This window comes from Marmota monax, unplaced genomic scaffold (genome assembly GCF_021218885.2).
Source record: "Marmota monax isolate L192 unplaced genomic scaffold, Marmota_monax_Labrador192_F-V1.1 WCK01_AAM20220418_F8-fsc00019, whole genome shotgun sequence".
NCBI lineage: Eukaryota > Metazoa > Chordata > Mammalia > Rodentia > Sciuridae > Marmota > Marmota monax.
Window position 1 is genome coordinate 17,931,849 of NW_026695242.1, and position 19,733 is coordinate 17,951,581.

Consider the following 19,733-nt stretch of genomic DNA (forward strand, 5'->3'; position numbering starts at 1 on the left):
TTTAAGAATATTTTCCAGAAGGCAAGGGTCAGATGTCTTCCAGCCTAGGAGGAGAGTTGCCAGGACTGAGAAAAATTCCACCAGTTACCTAAGCAAAAGCTGACATAGACTGCGCTTAAGTTTCTTTTCCTATTGCTTTAATTTGTGAAAGGTTTGCTATGGAGCAAGGACCACTGTTCATTGTTCTTAGCTATTTTTGTGTCAGTTGCATCTGATATATTTTATTTTTATAAAATATATTACATGTATTATATATGTTTTATAGAATAGTGGGGTCCATTTTTTATATATTCATAATGCATATATATGTAACATAGTTCGCTCCATTCTAATTTCTAGTACTTCCTCTTTCACTCCCAGCATGGATATATTTTAATAGTCTCCTTAAAAGTCCTGTTAGTTACTGCTTTCCAATGTATATGTACACCTTGGGTTAACTGAGGTGTATGGGAAAGTAAAATGGAATGAGGCAAGACCCTTTGTCATGTCTACTCTTGTAGCAGAAACAAAAATGCTTATGTTTCTGATTCTGATTTAGTCATTTTCTGAATATTAAACTTTCATCTCCCCAGGTGATTCTAGTGTACCTCCCATTGAGCATTTTTAATAATTTAACATGAATTGTATTACATAATAAAGTGATAGGAGATTGGACTGAGCTGTTAATGGCCTTCAGAAGTGACAACTTGGAAGGTTTTGGGGGAATTGTTAATTCTCATCTCCCACTTGTTTTCATTTGCCTCTTTCTCATTAACAACAACAACAACAAAAATCTGTTCAACTAGGAGTCTGGTCAATGTAGGTCTTAGAGTATTGTGTTTATTTTTTATAAACATTAGGTATACTCCTTTTATCATTTTAAATGTTTTTTTTTTTTAAATCATATGCTATAACTGTATTATCTGTTCTGTTTGTGTGATGTCCTTTATTCCTTTTCTTCATTATGCCTACATAAGTAAATGTCTTGATTGTAATGGACTACTTTCCAAAATTTATTCCAGAATTGTGTATTAGCATGTCAAAGTGAGGAAGTAAGTTCAGAAACGATTATCAATCTGAATAATTAAATGTGGTTCTACTTAAAAATTCATTTCTAATCAAGCCCAGTGAGTGCATGACTCTAATCCTAGCAACCCTGTAAGCTGAGGTAGGAGGATCACAACTTCAAGATTAGCCTCAGCAACTTAGCAAGACCATGTCTCAAGGTAAAAACCATGAAAAAGTACTGGGAATGTGGCTCCGTGGTTAAGTGCCCCTTGGTTAAATCTCTAGTACCTAAATAAATAAATGAGTTAGATGTTGGAAGTTCCGACTATATTTTCCCATGGTAATGATGATAAAGTGGTGGTCAGACCAAATCCCTCAAAGTACATTGAACAATTGCACGGAAACCTTTCACATTCTGTGGCAGAGCACAATACTGAGGCTAGAGTTCTCATCAGGCTTTTGTCAAGCATCCTTTTCCCTATTCCCACCCCAGAGTCAGAGTTTTCTTTAGGAAAAACCAGTGAGGAAGAAGCTTGGTAACCTTGGGTGCCATCCCTTGGCTGCCCCTACCTTCCTGCTTCTCAGGGGTAATCAGCACCTGCCCGCTGAGATGATGTAGGGAGGACAGGCTATGAATTCAGCAGAGCCACATCCATTGAAGAACATTGTGAGGATAATTAGGAACATAACAAGAATGCTTGGCTGATGTTAACTAACCTGCAATGAGAAGTGGAGCTACTGAACTGGAGTAAAGAATTTGGCAGTCCTTTGAACTGACTTAATTACAAATTGGCCTTTTAAGTGAATATTCCACAAGTCGGCCGTATCCACTGGTGTTGGGTACCTGCATAATAATCGCAGTCAGGAAGGGAGCCATCAACCTGAGGATTAGATATTTGACTATGGATAAGCTGATGCTTAATATATGAATATCTAATTTAAAATAAAAAGCAAACAACAAGCTTGGAAAGATTATTCCAGATGGATAACAATATTGAAAGCATTGCATCACGGGGTAGATGTTTCCATCTCAGGGAAGAGTTTCTGACTTCTTGTCCTGAAGATTGTACAATGTCCAGGACAATATAAGCTCTGAAAGTCTCCCACTCTGAATTGGCAGAATTGATGTGTATACTTGGCTGTAATTCTATACGATGTGGAATTAGGTGGGCAGGAGTTGTGCCTGATAAAGAACTTAAGGGGGAAGTTATTCAATATGATTGAATATGGGGCTCAATATGATTTCCTTTCATTTCTCTGCCTTTAGTGCTAATGATAGATCCTCAGCATTGCTGACAAGTTGAGATTCTTAAAGCTGAGAAAACAAGGGTCCCCGATCTTTGTAAGGCTAAAGATAATACAGACTCCTACGGCAGTGCAGAGTATGAAATACCGGAGAATGGAAACTGCCACGGTGGGGCCTTCTGGGTTGTATACTTCATGGAAATAAATTGTAGAGCAAATTGGGATCAGCAGACCCAGATTTCACACCCAAGTAACCCTGATTGTCTGGGGTGGTTAGTAGACTGATAGCTGGGAACTTAACCAGTAGGTCCCAAGAAATACCTAAGATTCACATGTTTTTCCAGCTTGTATTTTTCCTTTTATCACCTGTTTTTGAGTATTCTTTCTTGAATTCCCTTAGCTGTCCTTATTTCTTCTCCATTAACTACCACCAAATCTGCTACTTCCAAGGACTGTTGACAAAAGAGATGGGCTTTTTGTTGGTGTGACCAAAATACCTAACAAGAACAACTTACAGCAGGAAAAGTTCATTTCATCTTGTGGTTTCATAGGTCTCAGTCCACGGTCAGCTGATTCCATTGATCAGGGCCCACGCTGAGGCAGAACATCATGGTGAAAGGGCATGGCTGAGGAAAACTACTTGGCTCTGGTGGCTAAGAAGCGGAGAGAGAGAGTAAGGGAGGAGCCAGCAGGAACAAGATGTAATCCTCATGGGCACACGTTCAGTGTTCTACCCTCCTGCAGTAACCAGTAGTCCTTTCAAATTATTAATCCATCAAATATATCAATTCACTTGTTAGGTTAGAGCTCTCAAAATCCAGTCATTTACCTCTGAACATCCCTGCATTGTCTAACATGAGTTTTTTCGGGGGAACACTCCTATCCAAATCATAACAGCTTTCAGGGCACTGTGTAATTTACTGCAAATCCAATTCTTTCCCCTTGGAGGAATTTGAAGAGGACTGTACTTAGTGCTTGGGTGTGCCCAGCAATGTTGACTGCTGTTTTGACCACTCTCCAGTCCTACATTTGTATCACTTTGCCTCAGTCACGCCATCTTGCACGCTTATGGGTTCCTTATCTCTAAAATAAGAGGGTGGATTTAGGTGTTCTCTTTTGCTACTTCTGCTTATAGAGTCTGTGACTAAACTAGCTCAGCATGAACAACTGCCTCTTGAGATTGTGTAGAGAATATATGATGGGTAAACCAGAAAGGGAACTCAGAGTTCTCTTATGCCTGGTTTCTCATTTCATAGGTGAAGATGCTGAGGTTCAGGGCAGGTAAGTGGGATACTCATGGGTCGTGATTTGTAAGTGACTCATAAGTTTTACATGGATAAAGATACCTTTTTCTAGAGTTTGCTTTTCATGGTTACTGATTAGCATTTACATGACTACTTGAGAAATAATTGGGCTTACATTTACACATTTCATTCTATAAAATGAGGCCTTCTTGAATTTCCTCTTATTCACAACTTACAGCGGGAAAAGTTTATTTTACCTCATGGTTTCATAGGTCTTCGTCCATGCTCCGCTGACTCAATTGATCAGGGCCCAAGCTGAGGCCTCTTGTAATGCTTGCTTTTCACTTTTAGTTTAACACAGGGCCATCAGAGGTTATGTAAATTCCTTGAAATTGTGTTTCTTTAAAGAAATGATTATAGATTGAACTGGGCCCAAAATTGATCAGCTCAGGGATTGACCAAGGTGAATGGGAGTTCTGTTGAGGTATCCAAGGGTTCCTCCTCTTTGCTGGAGGTGGGATCTGTTCAGTATCTGGGGGATGTTTGCATGTTAGCTGGCTCCCACGTTGATGGTGCATTTTTTTTTTTTTAAACTTATGCTGACTCTCTGCCTCTTCTCCACTTCTTGCCCTTGAACTATTTTCCAAAGTCACATTCCACCATGCAAACAATATTTTGAAGCTCTGATTTCAATCTATGTGATCTGGGCTCATTCCCTTGTTCAAGAACCTTCCAGTATCTGTTGATGGTCTGTAAATGGCCAGATGTTCTAGACACCGAGAGTACATCAGTTAACAAAGCAGCCAAGTGTGGAGGCTTCGTGGAGCTTGTGTTCTAGAACAGTGGGACAGAAGTAGAATAGCTAATCAGAGACAGCAATTATCACTGCCAACAACCATTGAGCACTTTCTATGTGCTAATCAGTAATGATTTGCAGGAGTTAACTTAGAGGCTCACAATAACTTAATGAGCTAGACATTATTTTTTACCCTCTATTTTGTAAATGAGGAAATTGTGTATAGTGATTTTCCTAGAGTCTTTCTAACTAGTAGTTGATGGAAGTGGAATTTGTGAATTTGAAACCAGACGTTGTACTCAAGATCTATGATCATAACCACCTCAATCTGTAGTGTTTTTGAGAGAGAGAAATGTCACTACAGGAGTCCTTTGTGATGCCTTGGTTGCTGCTAAAGTTATAGAAAATAAGTTATTCAAATGGTCGGTCATTTCTACAACTATTTTACTAGTTCTTTTTCTTCTGATCTCTTTCACATATATATCCTTATTTCGTTTACTGTCTTGGTCTGCACTAAAATGAACTTCCATGAGGGTAGAAATTTCTGAAGCCTTGGTTCATTGCTGTATCCCTTTTATCCAGTATCTGGCATTATTCTCAGTAATTATTGTATATTGTTCAATATTGACTAATAAATGAATTTTTCCCATGTTTACATTATCTCATGAAATGAAATAGTTTGGGATTCCCTCCCCAAATACACACTCTCCCCCAAATCAAATTCTCCTCCTTCCCCCCAAATCTCAGAGTAACCAGTCTAGTGAAGTTGATGTTATCTTTTTCATGCTGTTTTTTTTTTGTCTTAGTATATATTCATCTACATCAGCCAGTATGTAGAACTATTTCCAACCCTATTAGAGTTATTTATATAAATGGTAATTTAGCCTTCATGATTTAACATTGAACTATGTGTAGGACCAAGGAACAAGTCCAGATAGGTCCTATACTCCTAGTAAACAGAATGCCCCAAACTCACCTAGAGAAGAATTTCCAAGATCCTTGATTAATTAAATTTCTTGTTTCAGTATTTAATATGCCAGATGGCAATTAAGCATTCATATCAAAGAGTGAGTCTGTGTTGGTTTTCTCGAGTAAGGTTTAAGAATTAGATGCACTTGCAGAATGTGGTATTGCAGGCCTGTAATCCCAGCGACTTAGGAGGCTGAGGTAGGAGGACCCTCACATTCAAAGCCAGCCTCAGCAACATAGCAGCTTTATGAGAACCTCTTTCAAAAGTAATAAAATGCCTGGGGATGAGCTAAAGCACTTCTGGGTTTAATCCCCATTACATAAAAAAGAGAGAAAGAGCGAGCTAGATAGCATTTAATATATCTGTGCTAGAAGATTGGTCATGTATTTGCACTGTTCTCCAAGCAAGGTGTTCCTAATGCTTAGAGTTTCAGTAGCCTGCCGTTTTTGGTAAAACTTTTTTCCTTCCTTTAGTTGAGACGGGAGAAGATTGACCTTGAAAATACATTGGAACAAGAACAAGAAGCACTAGTTAATCGTCTCTGGAAAAGGATGGATAAACTTGAAGCTGAAAAGCGGTTTGTTTAGTCTTGCTCTTCATTGTGGGGTGTGGGTGTGGTTGTGTGACTGAAGGTGAACAATGGGACATTTGACTTCTTTGGGTGACACACATCATTATAATTTGCCAAAGGAAAAAGTAAGTCAAGTCTTCTGAAGCCTTCCTGTATTGGTCGCCTCTGTGCACTTTGTCCTCTTCCTCAGTAGAATTTCTGTTCATTTGGTGTCATGAGGCAACAACAAAATTCTTCATGGTGCTATTGTTCACCTTTGAATTGTTTTCAAGGTAGTTGTAATTGCAACTTTTCTCCTTGTTGAACTGCTTACTGCGGCTGCTCTCCAAAGTACTTAGGATATACTGTGTGCTATCAATTATGATGCATCTCTAGAATTTTCTTAATTAGGAAGGCTGAGACTTTAATAGAAGAATTACTATCTGTTTTAAAACCTACTGTAAAGAAATGCCTATGCACGCTTAAGGTGAAGCATCTTTGTTAAATGTACGTAGGGGTATGAACTATCACTCAACAACCAATGTTTATTCAACCCCTTTGTGCAAGATGCCAATAGGCTTTCAGTTTTAATCACTGTACTTTGGGAGTAGTTGAGACAGGGCTTAAGAATAGCAGGAAGGTTCTGTCTGTGGGATGTGCATATAAGTATAAAAAATGAGTGTCTTGAAAGTATTAAATCACTTCACCGTAATCTTTTGTTTGCCACCCAAATTCCTTCTGTCATAAATATTGTTTGGATGCGCTTTCATAAATTGTTTTGAATCACCTCTAGATTAACAAGTACAGACATACCACACAGCTTTAAGAAAAATGGAAATTATACATCTGTAAGGAATATTCATGTAAAATTGAATAAATTTTGTTATAGCAATACTAATAAATTAATTACACGAAGTATATTTTATGTAGTAAGTATAGGGACCATTACACTATTTGACATAATAGTTTTCTATAGAAAGAGTACACCTAGAGTTAACTCATAGTTTGTACTTGGGCAAACATAGGTAAAAAGTTAAAACCCAGAGACACCAGCAGCTTATGGAAAGGGATTAAAGATGTTACCATTCAGGCTTTGTAGAATGCACCTGGAGACTTTTAATATATAAATATGAAGTTATTGAGTTGAAAAGTATGAAATGTTCATTTTTTTTTTTTTAACCTCAAAAGCTATCAGGATTTAGGGTTTCAACCTAATGATAATTGGTGTAACAGTGGAAGCACCAGGTATTAACTAAATTTTGTTTTTAACTTTTTGCCTTATTTTGGCCAGAAGAAAAGAGAGCCTCAGTTCACCTTGCCATGCCCTTGGCATCAGTTTTGCAGAAACAAATTTTATCAGTTGTTTCTTGTTGGGGCATTATGGGGCATGCCTGTAATGCCAGTGACTCTGAACACTGATGCAGGAGGAATGGTAGTTCCTGGCCAGCCTCAACAACTTCACCAGTCCCCGTCTCAAAAAGGACTGCTGATGTAGCTCAGTGCTAATGTGTTCCTGGGTCCAATTCCCAGTTCATTTAAAAAAAAAAAAAAAAAAATTGAGTGTGTTTATGTGACTTCATCCTCATACTCCATGGAGATTCATAAGTTTGACCAAAAGCATTAGGAATGGAATTCCTTTATTATCTCTGTGCACTAAAACCAACACGTTAAATAGTCAACAGATAATTCTGAGTGCCCACTGTATTCCAGGCATAATAATCAGAGCCAAATGTTAGAGACTTTGCAGTAAGGCTGAATTACCAGTCGTCATTCAAAAGAAAAATAGGAGGTAAGATCTTTTAGCTCTGCCCTCTGACCAAAAATACCAAGTTAGGATGACCAAACAAATTAAAAATGGGCAGGAGAGTTAAGCAATCCTGGGAATTCTGGCAATTGCAGGAGCTTGATTTTAAAACAAAATTTCCAGCTAGCATGTTGTTTTGTCCTTTGATGGCAAATGGTTTTCATTGTTGAAATTTTTCTTTTCAATGAAGAATCCTGCAAGAGAAATTGGACCAGCCTGTCTCTGCTCCACCATCACCTAGAGATATCTCCATGGAGATTGATTCTCCAGAAAACATGATGCGTCACATCAGGTTTTTAAAGAACGAAGTGGAAAGGCTGAAGAAGCAACTGAGAGCTGCTCAGTTACAGCGTATGTAGCCTCCTGTTTCACTGAGGTTTTTTTTTTTTTAAATCTCTTGACTTAATATATTTACCAAATACATGATATTACTCAATTTACTGGTCATTTTGTATTAATTAAATTCATATTGTATTTATTGCTGAAAGATGTTTTCATAAATGTATCTGTCATCCTGGAATGTATTTTTTTAAGTCTTACAGTAGAGGAGAGCAAACAGTTTAGAATACTTCCAGAAGATAATCCAAATAATATCAGAAGTGTCCAGAATTGCAGGTGGTATTTTTTAATCTTTTTCTCCCATGTTTATCTCTCAGTTTGTGCTAACCAAACCTGTGTAGGAGTCTTCAATACACTTATGGAGGCACTTACGTAGCCAGAGAATAGAGGATTTACATTCCTATTAAATTTAGTCTTATCTGACATTTGTTCATGGTATTTGAGGAATAAATGCATTTGATATTTATTTATACTTAATATTTTGGAAAAGGCCAAGATGTTGCATTGGAAATCAAAGGAACTAGATTTCTGAATACTTAGTTGTGTGTATAAAATTCTTTCATACAAATGAATATACTTTTTTGTACCTTTGTGTTTTCTTTTTATGTCTTGCAAGTTTTTTATTTCCCCCCCTCCCCCAGCTAATACTTACAGAGCTGCCTTAGGTCCTTTGATCATACCATAATTTAAGTAGCTCCATCCCAAAGGACTCTTTTTAAGGCCACAACTACAGAGAACATTTTGGCATACATGTTTGATACCTGTGCAAGAATACCTTCAGTGTAGATCCCAGGTGCTTGTGCAGGGTCATACAGAATGTGATTGGAGATTTCAGTGGCTCTTTGTTTCTTCTTGAGGTTCATTTTAAGCTCTAGTCCAGTTCTAGTCCAAACTCCTACACAGGTTTGGTTAGCATGTGGGATGGTACATCAAGAGCACTCAGGCTCTTTATGAAGTACAGTATATAAGTTTCCTATTTCTGATGGAACAAATCACCCCAACATAGTAGTCAAAACAACATGTATTACCTAATAACTCTGGAGGCCAGGAGTCTGATGTGGGTCTCACTGGGCTAATAATCAGAGTGTTAGCAGGCTGTGTTCTTGTGGGGAGGCTCTAGAGACTGAGGGGATCCTTGGTCTTGCCTTTTCCAACCTGTAGAGGCTGCTGCCTTTCTGGGCTCCAGGCTTTGGTGGAATTTTTTGGAGCTCAAACTCAGGGGAGCTTTACCACCAAACTACTTCCCCAGCTCTCTTGATTAATTAATTAAAAAAAAAAAAAAATTGAGACAGGATGTTTCTAAGTTGCCCAGGCTGGCCTCAAACCTGCAATCCTCCTGTCTTGACCTCCTGAGCAAGTGGAATTACAGGTGAACACCCCCACACCTGGCCCTTGCCTCCCTTTATCAAGGTTCTTATGGTCATGTTGGGCCTACCCTGATGATCTGGGATAATCTCTCCATGTCAAAATCCTTAATCACATTTGCAGTGCTCCTTTTGTCATGAAAAATAGTAGCATTTATAGGTGTTAGGGTTCAGCATGTGGACACAGACCATCATTCTAACACCACAGAGGTTCTGGACTTACACCAGGGTAGAGCGTGTGGACCACTCAAAAAAAAAATTTTTTTTTTTTTTTAATGTTAAACACAAGTAATTTGTGTATCCCAGGTTTCTATATACTAATTATTATACACCATGAAAACATGTGAGGTTAATCAAAAATTTCTCAGCTATTATTTGTCTGTTTTTGAGTTTTTCTGCGTTGGGTAGACAAATACCTTTGAGCACCTTTCTGAGCTCTTTTCAGTGCTGTCAGTTTGCCATTTTCTTGTTCTTTTATACTTGCCTTGTTTTGCTCCAAGGAAACTTCTTGGGGAAAAATGTTGAGGAAGGATTTCTCATTTTTACTTTTTTCTCCCTGCTACACAATTTGGTCTCTGAAAAGACTGTAGATACCAGTGCAGGTATTCATAAGTGCTATTCTGAGCTTATAAGGACAAAAACAGCTGAACCAAAGCAGCAGCAAGTGGCTTTTAACTGTCTGCAGTTGGTTCTTTTGGGCTTGGAGGATGAGCCATGGCTTTTCCTCACCGTCTGCCTCATCCCTCTTAGATTTGCTGACTTGTACTTCCTATGGGTGCAGATGTGGCATTGGCTCCCATCTGGAAGTCCCACTGCATGTGAACCTGATCCTCTTTCTCAATAGTTCTTTGCTCTAATTGAGCATTAGAATCTGCTGGGAGCTTTACTATAACAGTGGCTGGGCCTCTCATGCTCAGGGATTCTGATTTAATTGGCTCAGATGGGGTCTGGGCATTGGTATTTCCTACCCATCAAATTAGAAGGGAGTGCAAAATGTATGGACCAGGTTAGGATCCTTTGTGGGCCTCCTCTTTCAAGTTTGTCTGGAAGTCGCCCTCAGTTGATGGTATTTTTGACTAAATTTTGGGAGGTAGCCAAAGATGGAGGAAATACAAACTGTGGCCCTTGAATACTAGGGAGTGAAGGAAGGTGGGTGACTCTGTAGGGCAAGTAAGCCCAGTAGAGATGGTGCCACCCTCTATGCCTGGGTCCTTGACATCCACCTGGGTTCTTGTCTATGCCTCTGGCATCTGAGTGAATTGTGGAATTGCCAGGTACTCTTCTAATCCTCCCACTGAGACCCTGTCTCCAAAAAGAATGAATGAATGAATAAGCAAGCAAGCAAGCCTGGGGATGTAGGACCCTACCTCACTTAAGAAATATTCTTGTAGATTTTTGTTTCAGTATTGCCCTGCTAATGCCCCAGGTGCTAAATAATTGACATTTTTGTTTGAAAGACATGCTTCCTCTTAAATAACTGTTCTGAGAACCTAATGAGTCTTCAATTCTAGGAGGCTTTTCTGTTTATGTTAGAGAAAGGCAACTAGTTGTGATGGTCACCCTTGTGTCTTAGGAACAGTAAGTAAGCCCAGGGGCCCATCTTGTGCTTCCAGTAGAGCTAAGTGAAAAATTCTGCACACTTTCGTATTTGGGAAGAAAGAAACTGTTCATATTAAAAGTGCACTTTGTAAGTGTTTTCCCAGCATGCCTTCAATTAAGAGATTTTTGAGTCTAGATTAGACGGCAGTGTTTCTAGCTAGATTGAAAACAATTGGGGGATTTAGTGTTTAGTCTACATAATAGTGTTTAATAATTTTTAAAAAAATTCTAAAATAAGAATGTTGAACTTTTTAACGTTCTATACTGTTGTGTTCTTGGAAATCATTAAACAGTTACCATCATAAGTTATTTGCTGAAACTGCTAGACCTTCAGAGTTGCTGAAACAAATTTCATGGCCACTGGGAATCCAGGTAGGGTCAGATGTAGGAGAGCATCACACCGCATTCAGTTCCTCCCATGTTCTTTAATTTGGACTTGGCCAATAATACAGAGTAGTAACCACTAATAGAAAGCTCTCAGAGACATTCACATAATCCCTGAATTTGCAACTGTTTTTCAAAGGAGAGAAACATGGAGATTTTTATTTTTCCTAAGTCCATTGACTAAGAAGAAACAAAGCAAGATAATTGGTAGATACTGAGTTTTGTACTAAAATTTTTCTGTTTACTTGGTTACAGCAGATTCTATCTCAGGTTAACCAGAAAGTAGAGGAGAGAGCTTTGCATTTTATTGAGAAAGTGATATGATCCTATGAACAGTAACCTCAGAAAGACAAGGGAACTTAGCAGAAGGAGATTCAGGGACCTCATAGTGATGTAATTTCCCATTTCATATCCTGGGGAAGAGGATCTGCCTGGGTCATCCTGGGTCCTGTGTATAGCTTGGAGGCTGGGTGTACTGGGTGTACATCATAAGCAGGACACCAGCCCTAAAGGTGCTGGCAGTATCCAGACCTCTACCTGCCATCTGACTCATGCTGAACGTCTGTCACAGCAACAGTATCACACACTACATATGAGGCATATTTCAACTATGAGTCTCAAACTTTCTTGTTTACTGTTAATTTCTGTTTTTTATCAAGAGAATGTTAACTGTTATTGAGCGTTACTAGCACAGTGCTTCTTTGCACACCTCCTTTTCCAGGGACAATACTTGTGCTAACAAGTGTGACAGGCCCCAGAGGTGATCTGCAGTGTCTGGAGGAAGCAGCCAAAATGGTACCTGGAGGGCATCCTGTGGCAGAATCCATTTCCCTAACTGGACTCCCCTGTCTTCCAGATCCAGCAATAGAGAAGCCATTACCTCCAGACTCAGTTACAATTCTATTTCCTCTTCTGCTTAAAGCTCCTTAGAATGCAAAGGAATGGAAATGAAGATGCCTACCTCCCAGCACTGCCTTTTGTATTTTTTTCTAAATGTAAATCAGTGATAAATTTTGATGCTTGCAATAAACTTCAAATTCAGATCTCTTCTGTATGCATGAGAGAGAGAAAGACTGTCTCAGAGTAATTGCCCTCTCTGTAGTGTAGGAGCTGACCTGGATTCTCCTTTTTTTTTTTTTTTTTTAAGATTTGGCTACTAATTGTGTGAAATGTGGTTTAATTGAGAACTCTGGCTTTGCAGATTCAGAGAAAATGGCCCAGTATCTGGAGGAGGAACGTCACATGAGGGAAGAGAACTTGCGGCTGCAGAGGAAGCTGCAGAGGGAAATGGAGAGAAGAGAAGCCCTCTGTCGACAGCTCTCCGAGAGCGAGTCCAGCTTAGAAATGGATGATGAAAGGTGTGGGTTTGTCCTGCGTCATCAGATTTAAAACAAACAAACAAAACCAAAAGAGGTCTGAAGAAAGGACTTGTCTTTGTATCCTATTAGATATGGTGATGTTAGATGGCTTAAATGCACATCTAATTAACATCGAGGGGGTAACAGTGAGGACAAATGCCACCCCATTAAAATAGATGTGCAGAATGGATGAATGCAGGAGGTTGGACACTTTCCTTAAACAGAAAATAAAGAAAAAAATTCCATTTAAAGATATTTGGTGGGGGAAGAAATGGAAGCTGAGTTTGCCTTTATTGTTGACTGTGTTAAAGCTGTGTAAAGCTTAAGCACAGCTAAATTCCCATAGAAGGATAAGCAAGCTGTAGTGTAGCCCAAGGAAACAAATGTTTACCGTAGGTTGAAGGAGAGACAGATGCACATGGCTATTTCAAAGACTTGCCATAGCACAGTGGATAACTTCTGAGCCTTTTTGATGGTACTTTTAAAAATAAAACTAAAGTTTTTTGTTTTTTGTTTTTTTCATCTGCAGGGGGCTATTCATTGAACCTCCTCACTGTCTTACTAGGAATGGGCTAAACTGAGGGAGTCATCCATTGGTTAATTAGAGGAAATGGTCTGAGCTTTTGTCTCCCATCTAGATCTCTCTTTTCTACCTCCTCCTCTGAACTTCAGAGGAAAGTGGTTGTGAAGATAAGCAATAGATCTAAATTGAAATACAAAACAAGAACCCTATAGGTAGGAGATTAGCTTTTCTCTGAACCAGATCATTTCTGTGAGGAAATTTTGTGCAAGGAAATTCCCTGGATCAGGGTTCTGTGAGCTAGGATCACATCTCAGTGTGAGAGGTGAGACCGAGCCTCTTTGGTGGCCCCTCCAACTCGACTGAGCAGTCAGTGTATGATTATCTGGTGTCTGAGGAGTAGCAGTAATGATGACAAAGTTGGTGAGTTCAAAGCCAGCCTCAGCAAAAGTGAGGCATTAAGCCACATGTATGGACCCTAAGCCACATGAGCACCAAGCCATAGATCCAGGGGGCTGCCAAAGCTTTTGATCTATTTCCTGTGGACAATTTCGGAAAAAATGTAAGATTTTCTGTGATGGGAGTCTATAAATGAGAAAAAAGACATTTATAAAAAGAGGATAGTAGGTTATCCCATTTAAAATATTTTTTTCTCATTTGAAAAGAATAAACATTTCTGAAAAGTTTATATTACAAAAACTGTCATCTTTAATTCTAAATTTTACTGATACATTTCTGGCATTTCCCCATTTTTCTTTTTCCCTAAAAATCCTCTGGAATCCTGAGGATCTTTTGACTAATAATGTCATCTAGAATACCAAACATCTTATTAACTACTTTATTAACTACCTTGATTCTCAGACCACGTTACCCTACACAGCATCCTGTACCCAATTTTGGATAAGACATACTCTAGGGACAGTTTCTTCTGAGTGTGGTGATAATACTGAAGTTACTTCCAACTTCCAGATGAATATTTTTTCCCAGAACAGATATTTGCTCCAGAAAGTCTGCTTTACCTTTTTGTAGGTCAAGTTGCCCAAGCCATAGTACAGCTGCCCAATAAGTACTTCTGTGCATTCTAGAAATGATGATCTCACATTTGGGAGAAAGAAAATCATGACACTTCAGACCACAAGAGGTGTGGTGACTGCCTACCTGGATGTAGAATACAAAGAGACGAGGTCCTTCCCAGTGTCACTATGGTGAGCTGCTCTAAAGAGGAAGAATAAATGGTGGCTATGTAATTAAAATACTTGTGAAATCAAGGAGCCTGATTTTGTTCAAGTCCCATAAACATGCTTAGAAGTGGCCACCTCAGTTTCTTCTGTGAACTGACTGAATATCAAGGTTGAGATCTTCCTTGGGTTAAGAGTGCACACACACATGACTACAAGCCCATGAAGTTTATCAAAAAGTTTCTCAAGCAGAAATTTTCCCTCTTCAGCACTTTGTGATTTCACTTTCACATAGTGAAAGTTGATATTCTTCACCATCACATTTCAGCATTCTCATGTCTGATGTGACTTTAAAATCTAGGAAGTCACACTCAGCAAAGAGTGGCTTTGCATGACCAGTTGAAGGTGCTTGGTACTCATGTCCTCTGATCTATTTTAATGTGTAGCCATGTTTTAAACATGGCTTGCCTCGTAAAGAGGCGATATTCAGTTCTTTGGCATATGTATCTTTAAACTTTAATTTGATGACATAAACTTTGGACCTTCCTTGGTTTTGAGTTTCAAATTGCAATTCAGACATAGCCATTAAGCTGGGCACAGTGGCATATGCCTGTAATTCCAGTGACTAAGGAGGCTGAGGCAGGAGGTTTGCAAGTTTTGAAGCCAGCCTCAGCAACTTAGCAAGATCCTGTTTCAATATAAAAAGAGCTGGAGATGTGACATGTAGCTCAGCAGTAAAGGGCCTCTGGGAGCCAGGCATATGGTGCACGCCTATAATCCCAATGGCCTGGGAGGCTGAGACAGGAGGATTGCAAGTTCAGAGCCCGCCTCAGAAAAGTGAGGCATTAAACAACTCAGTGAGACCCTGTCTCTAAATAAAATACAAAAAATAGGGGTGGGGATGTGGCTTAGTGGTTGAGTGCCCCTGAGTACAATCTCTGGTACTGAAAAAAAGGGAAAAAATGTCACACACCCAACCATTAAAACATGGATGGATTTTTATTTCTTGGGACAGAAGAGGGGAATTTCTGCATAGCCCTTGTGTATCATGTGACTCTGTAACCAGGCCTCCATCTTAAGAAGTCATCCTGAATTCCCTTCCCTTTGCCCCTGTAGAGAGAGGTTTGCCAACAGTGGAGTAGTGTGACTTGGGAGTCCATGTTATAAATGTCTCCTAGCTACATTATTACTCTGAACATTCCAGATTTTGACTTCAATGTGATCTCCAAACACTTTCTCATAGAGGCTCTCTTAAGAGTGATTTAAATGCAGTTCTAATCATTTCCTCTTCTCTCTTCTTAGGTATTTTAACGAGATGTCTGCACAAGGATTAAGACCTCGCACTGTGTCCAGCCCAATCCCTTACACACCTTCTCCAAGTTCAAGTAGGCCTATATCACCCGGTGAGTATATGTCTTCACTATCTCATTGAATGATTTCTGGTTTAATAGACAACCCTGATTATATTCTCTTCTAGCATATAAAAATCGAGTAAACAGAGATAACAGATAACAGTCATGTGTTGTTCGAAAATATCAAAAACATGCTACTATCAAGACTGATCTTAACTTGAAAATTTTAAGCACAAAAGCTGTAGTGACAGCTGGTATTTTTCTTCAATTTTTTTCAACCTTAGAGGAATTGGACTCTGAAATACCTTTTAAAATGAAGACTGTTAAGAAGAAGAAGACTGTCTTTGACTGTGATGTTAAATCTCAGTGGATGGACAGAATTACTGGGTAGATTTCCAAGATGCCTTATAATATATCTTCTGTGGGTTCCTTTACTACGTTCCAAATACATTATCTCATTTTTATTCTCAGTATAATAAATAATGTAAGAATTATTTTTCCTGTGTTACACTTGGGGAAGCAGCCATTAGGAGGATCTCCACCTATAGGTCACAGATCCAGTAAGTCAGAAGGCAGGGCACAGCTGTTTCCACAGCCTGTGTTCTGCTTAGCAGGAGCTGCCTCCTGATGTTTCTCAAGATTCATGAGTGGGACTGGGCCCCAGTAGGCTGGCCATAGGAGAAGCAGTGGACTTGGGTCTGGCAGGTTGCTTCTGGCTTTGTTCTTATTTCTTGGGACAGAAGAGGGAGTCTTTCCTCCAAGGCAGGCTTGTTTCATCTGAACCTGAAAGCACCCTCCCCGGGGCATCTGGCTCAGAACCAGCACTGTGTGGGGCTTTTGGGCCAGGAGGACAAGTGAATCCAGCAAGAGAGGAAGAGGAAGCAGAGGAGGGGGAGGAAAGACAGGTGTCAGCTAAGGAATTGCAGCTTGTGGCTGAAATGATGAGACCGTTGTTCTTGTGGTTGTTGATAAGCATGTTTTAAATAGAACTGGAAGAAAGAGTATATGGAGTCCGGGAGGGGGATGGAGGAGGAGTTTCACAGTGAAATCCAGTGAGGTGACTGCTTTCAAGTGGAGCAGTGTAAAGGTTTTGTACAGTCAAACACCTTTCATGTAGGGCAACAGCGTTTCATGTGTTCTGTTACGATAATTAAAGTGAAGGACCCCTCCTCTTAAGGATGATGGGATGGGAAATGGTGCTGTAATTCCATTGGCCATCAATAAGAACATGAGAAAGAAATGGCTTGGTTTTGTGATTTTGGGGATCCAGCCCAGCACTGGGCTGCTGTGACTTTTTCTTAAGTGGAGAAAATCAAAAGATGAAATGTGTAACACATAAAGTGGCAGCTTGTGTATATTTGGAGCTAGCATGTTGTCACTGACCAAAAGGACTTTAACTTATGGATAATGGCATGGTCATTGTCCCTTGTTCTTGCCAAGAGGATGTTCCTGAATCTATTTCTCCTTCTCTCCAGTGGCCTTAAGTCTCCCTCCAAAGGTTTCTTCTCTTCCTGTTTGCTTCTCTGTTTTCCCAAAATAGCTCTTTTTGGTTGCATTACCATGAAAAGGTCTTTTTTTTAACCTACTGATTTATTGATGTTTTTACATGAATCAGGAAGGCATGAATCAGGGAGAGGCAAAATGGAGGGCTACTTTGTAGTTGATGGTGATGCTGATTCTTAGTATGATTTAATATCCTGTTAGAGTTATTTAAACCTGAAGAAATTTTTGGAAGTATGTAATTTTCAGTTGATTAAAAAAAATGTTGCAGTCACTGAAAAAAGTAAAATCCAAATGTCATATCTTGGTTCAGAATATTACTTATATTATAACACATACTCTTTAGGAAAATTTATCCTATCCGCATAATTTTGACTTTGTCTGCTCCTGTCCCAGCGGTGTGACCTACATCAAGTGTGGGGCTAGCTTATATAGATTAGCTGTTTGGTTTTCCCTTAAACTATGTAATAAATGATATCTAGGTTTGTTTTTCAGATAGCCTAAATGAGAAAGTTTTTATCCTATTTTAAGTTATAACCTCAAAGTAGGCTTTAATCTCCTATTTGGTAGTAAGATTACTTCATTTTCATGTGACAATGTTGCAATGCTATATATAGTAGATCAGCAAAATATGAATATTACAATCTTATTTCCATTTTATTTTTTTTCTTAGAGCATTATGATTTTACATAGTATTTGGGTTCATTTTTGACAAAATAGTATATGCAAGGAATTTTGTTTCAGTCTCCATTTTCCTTCTTCCCTTTTCTCCTCCTCTCCCAGTATCTCTCTTTTCCTCTATTGATCTTCCTTTTCCTCCTTTATATAGTTATTTTTGATTGGTATTTTCTATATATACATAGAGGTGAAATTTTTTAGATATATTTATATGTGTATATAATATGATATTTTTTAAATTCCATATTTCTATTCCTTTCCCTTGTTTCTTTCCTCCCTCTCTTTTTCCTCTTCCTGCTCCACTGGTATTCCCTATGTCTTTATGATATCCTATGCCCTCCCTTGCCACTTCTTTTCTCTTATTTTGCTCTAGTTTCCCCATAAGACAAGACATTCAGCTTTTGATTTTCTGAGTCTGTCTTATTTCACTTAGCATAATTTTCTCCCTTTCCATCCATTTATCAGCAAAAGCTATTATTTCAGTCTTCTTTATGGCTGAGTAACACTCGTTCTGTATATATGCCACACTTTTTGGTTGCTTTCATGGGCATTTGTGTTGACTTCACAATTTGTCTATTGTAAATTGAACTAATATGAATATTGAAGTGGCTGTATCACTATAGTATGCTGATTTCATTTCTTTTGGATAAATACTGAGGAGTAAGATAGCAGGGTCATATGGTAGTTCTATTCCTAGTTTTTTGAGGAATCTCATGCTGCTTTCCATAGTGATTGTACTAATTTGCAGTCCTACCACAATGTATGAATGTACCTTTTCCCCCATATCCTTGCCAGCATTTATTCTTGTGTTCCTGATAATTGCCATTCTGACTGGAGATGAAATCTTAGTGTGGTTTTGATTTGCATGTCCTATATTGCTAGAGATGTTGAACATTTTTTTTTCATGTCTTTGTTGGCCATTTGTATTTCCTTTTTTTGAGAAATTTCTATTTCTTTTTTCTAATTTCTCTTAATTTCACCATTTCCCATTTGTAATCTATTTTTTTTTTGGGGGGGGGTGTTGGGGGGGGAATGGTGGTGCTGGGGATTGAACCCAGGGCCTTGTGCATGCTAGGCAAGAACTCTACCAACTGAGCTATATCCCCAGCTCTGAAATTTATTTTTTAATGATCTTTTTTTAAGTTTAACTTTAAAAATGGTTTTTGAAAACATCATTCCATCATATTAGTGTTCACTGTTTTTTCATTATGCATGATTTTGTGTGGTTACATGTGTACTCATAGCATGATTGCTTTGAAAAAAAAATGTATATTCCTAAATTTTTACTTTCACATCAATTGCTTTCCTTTGCACTAATTATTTGTTCTTGTGTTAGTTGGGGTTGAATTATATATTGATTTGAGATATTTTGATCTTATATTTGTGGGTTTATTCATGTATTTTTTCTTTTCCCTTTTATCTCCCCTTGTTTGCTCTCTTCTCCCACTACCACCCAAGTTTTCTTAACTACACTTTCCCTTTTTCTTTATTATTTTCAGTAAATCTTGTATTCCTTGTATATTACAGTTGATATCTGCTACATTTCTCTTGCCTCTTCTGTTCACTTTTTAAAATATTTCAACCTTTCTTTCACCTTCCCACTTTACTTTCTCTTTACTTAAGAAAGTGTAATCCCACTAAGTAATAAAATTATAAAGTCCATGCAATTCACACCCCATTCTTATGAATGTGATTATAAATACAGTGGATGACATAGTAGGCATCTAAAGTTGAATGCCCTATCTAGTTCCCATAGTTGTATTGCTGGTACTGATATCAAATGCTGCCCCTGCCATTTCTGCATAGGTGACAATTAGGGATACAGATGTCAAAGTAGACACTGGACATTTATCTTAAAATTATAT

General features: G+C 38.6%; 1 protein-coding gene and 1 non-coding gene across 2 annotated transcripts in view; one reads left to right on the forward strand and one right to left on the reverse strand.

Moving 5' to 3' along the window:
* Nucleotides 1-19,733, forward strand: part of Ccdc6 (coiled-coil domain containing 6) — a 111,592-nt gene that overhangs the window by 79,115 nt on the left and 12,744 nt on the right. The window contains exons 4-7 of the mRNA XM_046419759.2: nucleotides 5,716-5,819; nucleotides 7,787-7,947; nucleotides 12,484-12,640; nucleotides 15,641-15,741. Of these exons, the coding sequence (XP_046275715.1) occupies nucleotides 5,716-5,819; nucleotides 7,787-7,947; nucleotides 12,484-12,640; nucleotides 15,641-15,741 (523 nt within the window). The remainder of the gene's footprint in view (nucleotides 1-5,715; nucleotides 5,820-7,786; nucleotides 7,948-12,483; nucleotides 12,641-15,640; nucleotides 15,742-19,733) is intronic.
* Nucleotides 18,902-18,974, reverse strand: Trnaa-agc (transfer RNA alanine (anticodon AGC)). Its single transcript has one exon. It is a non-coding gene; the product is annotated as a tRNA-Ala (tRNA).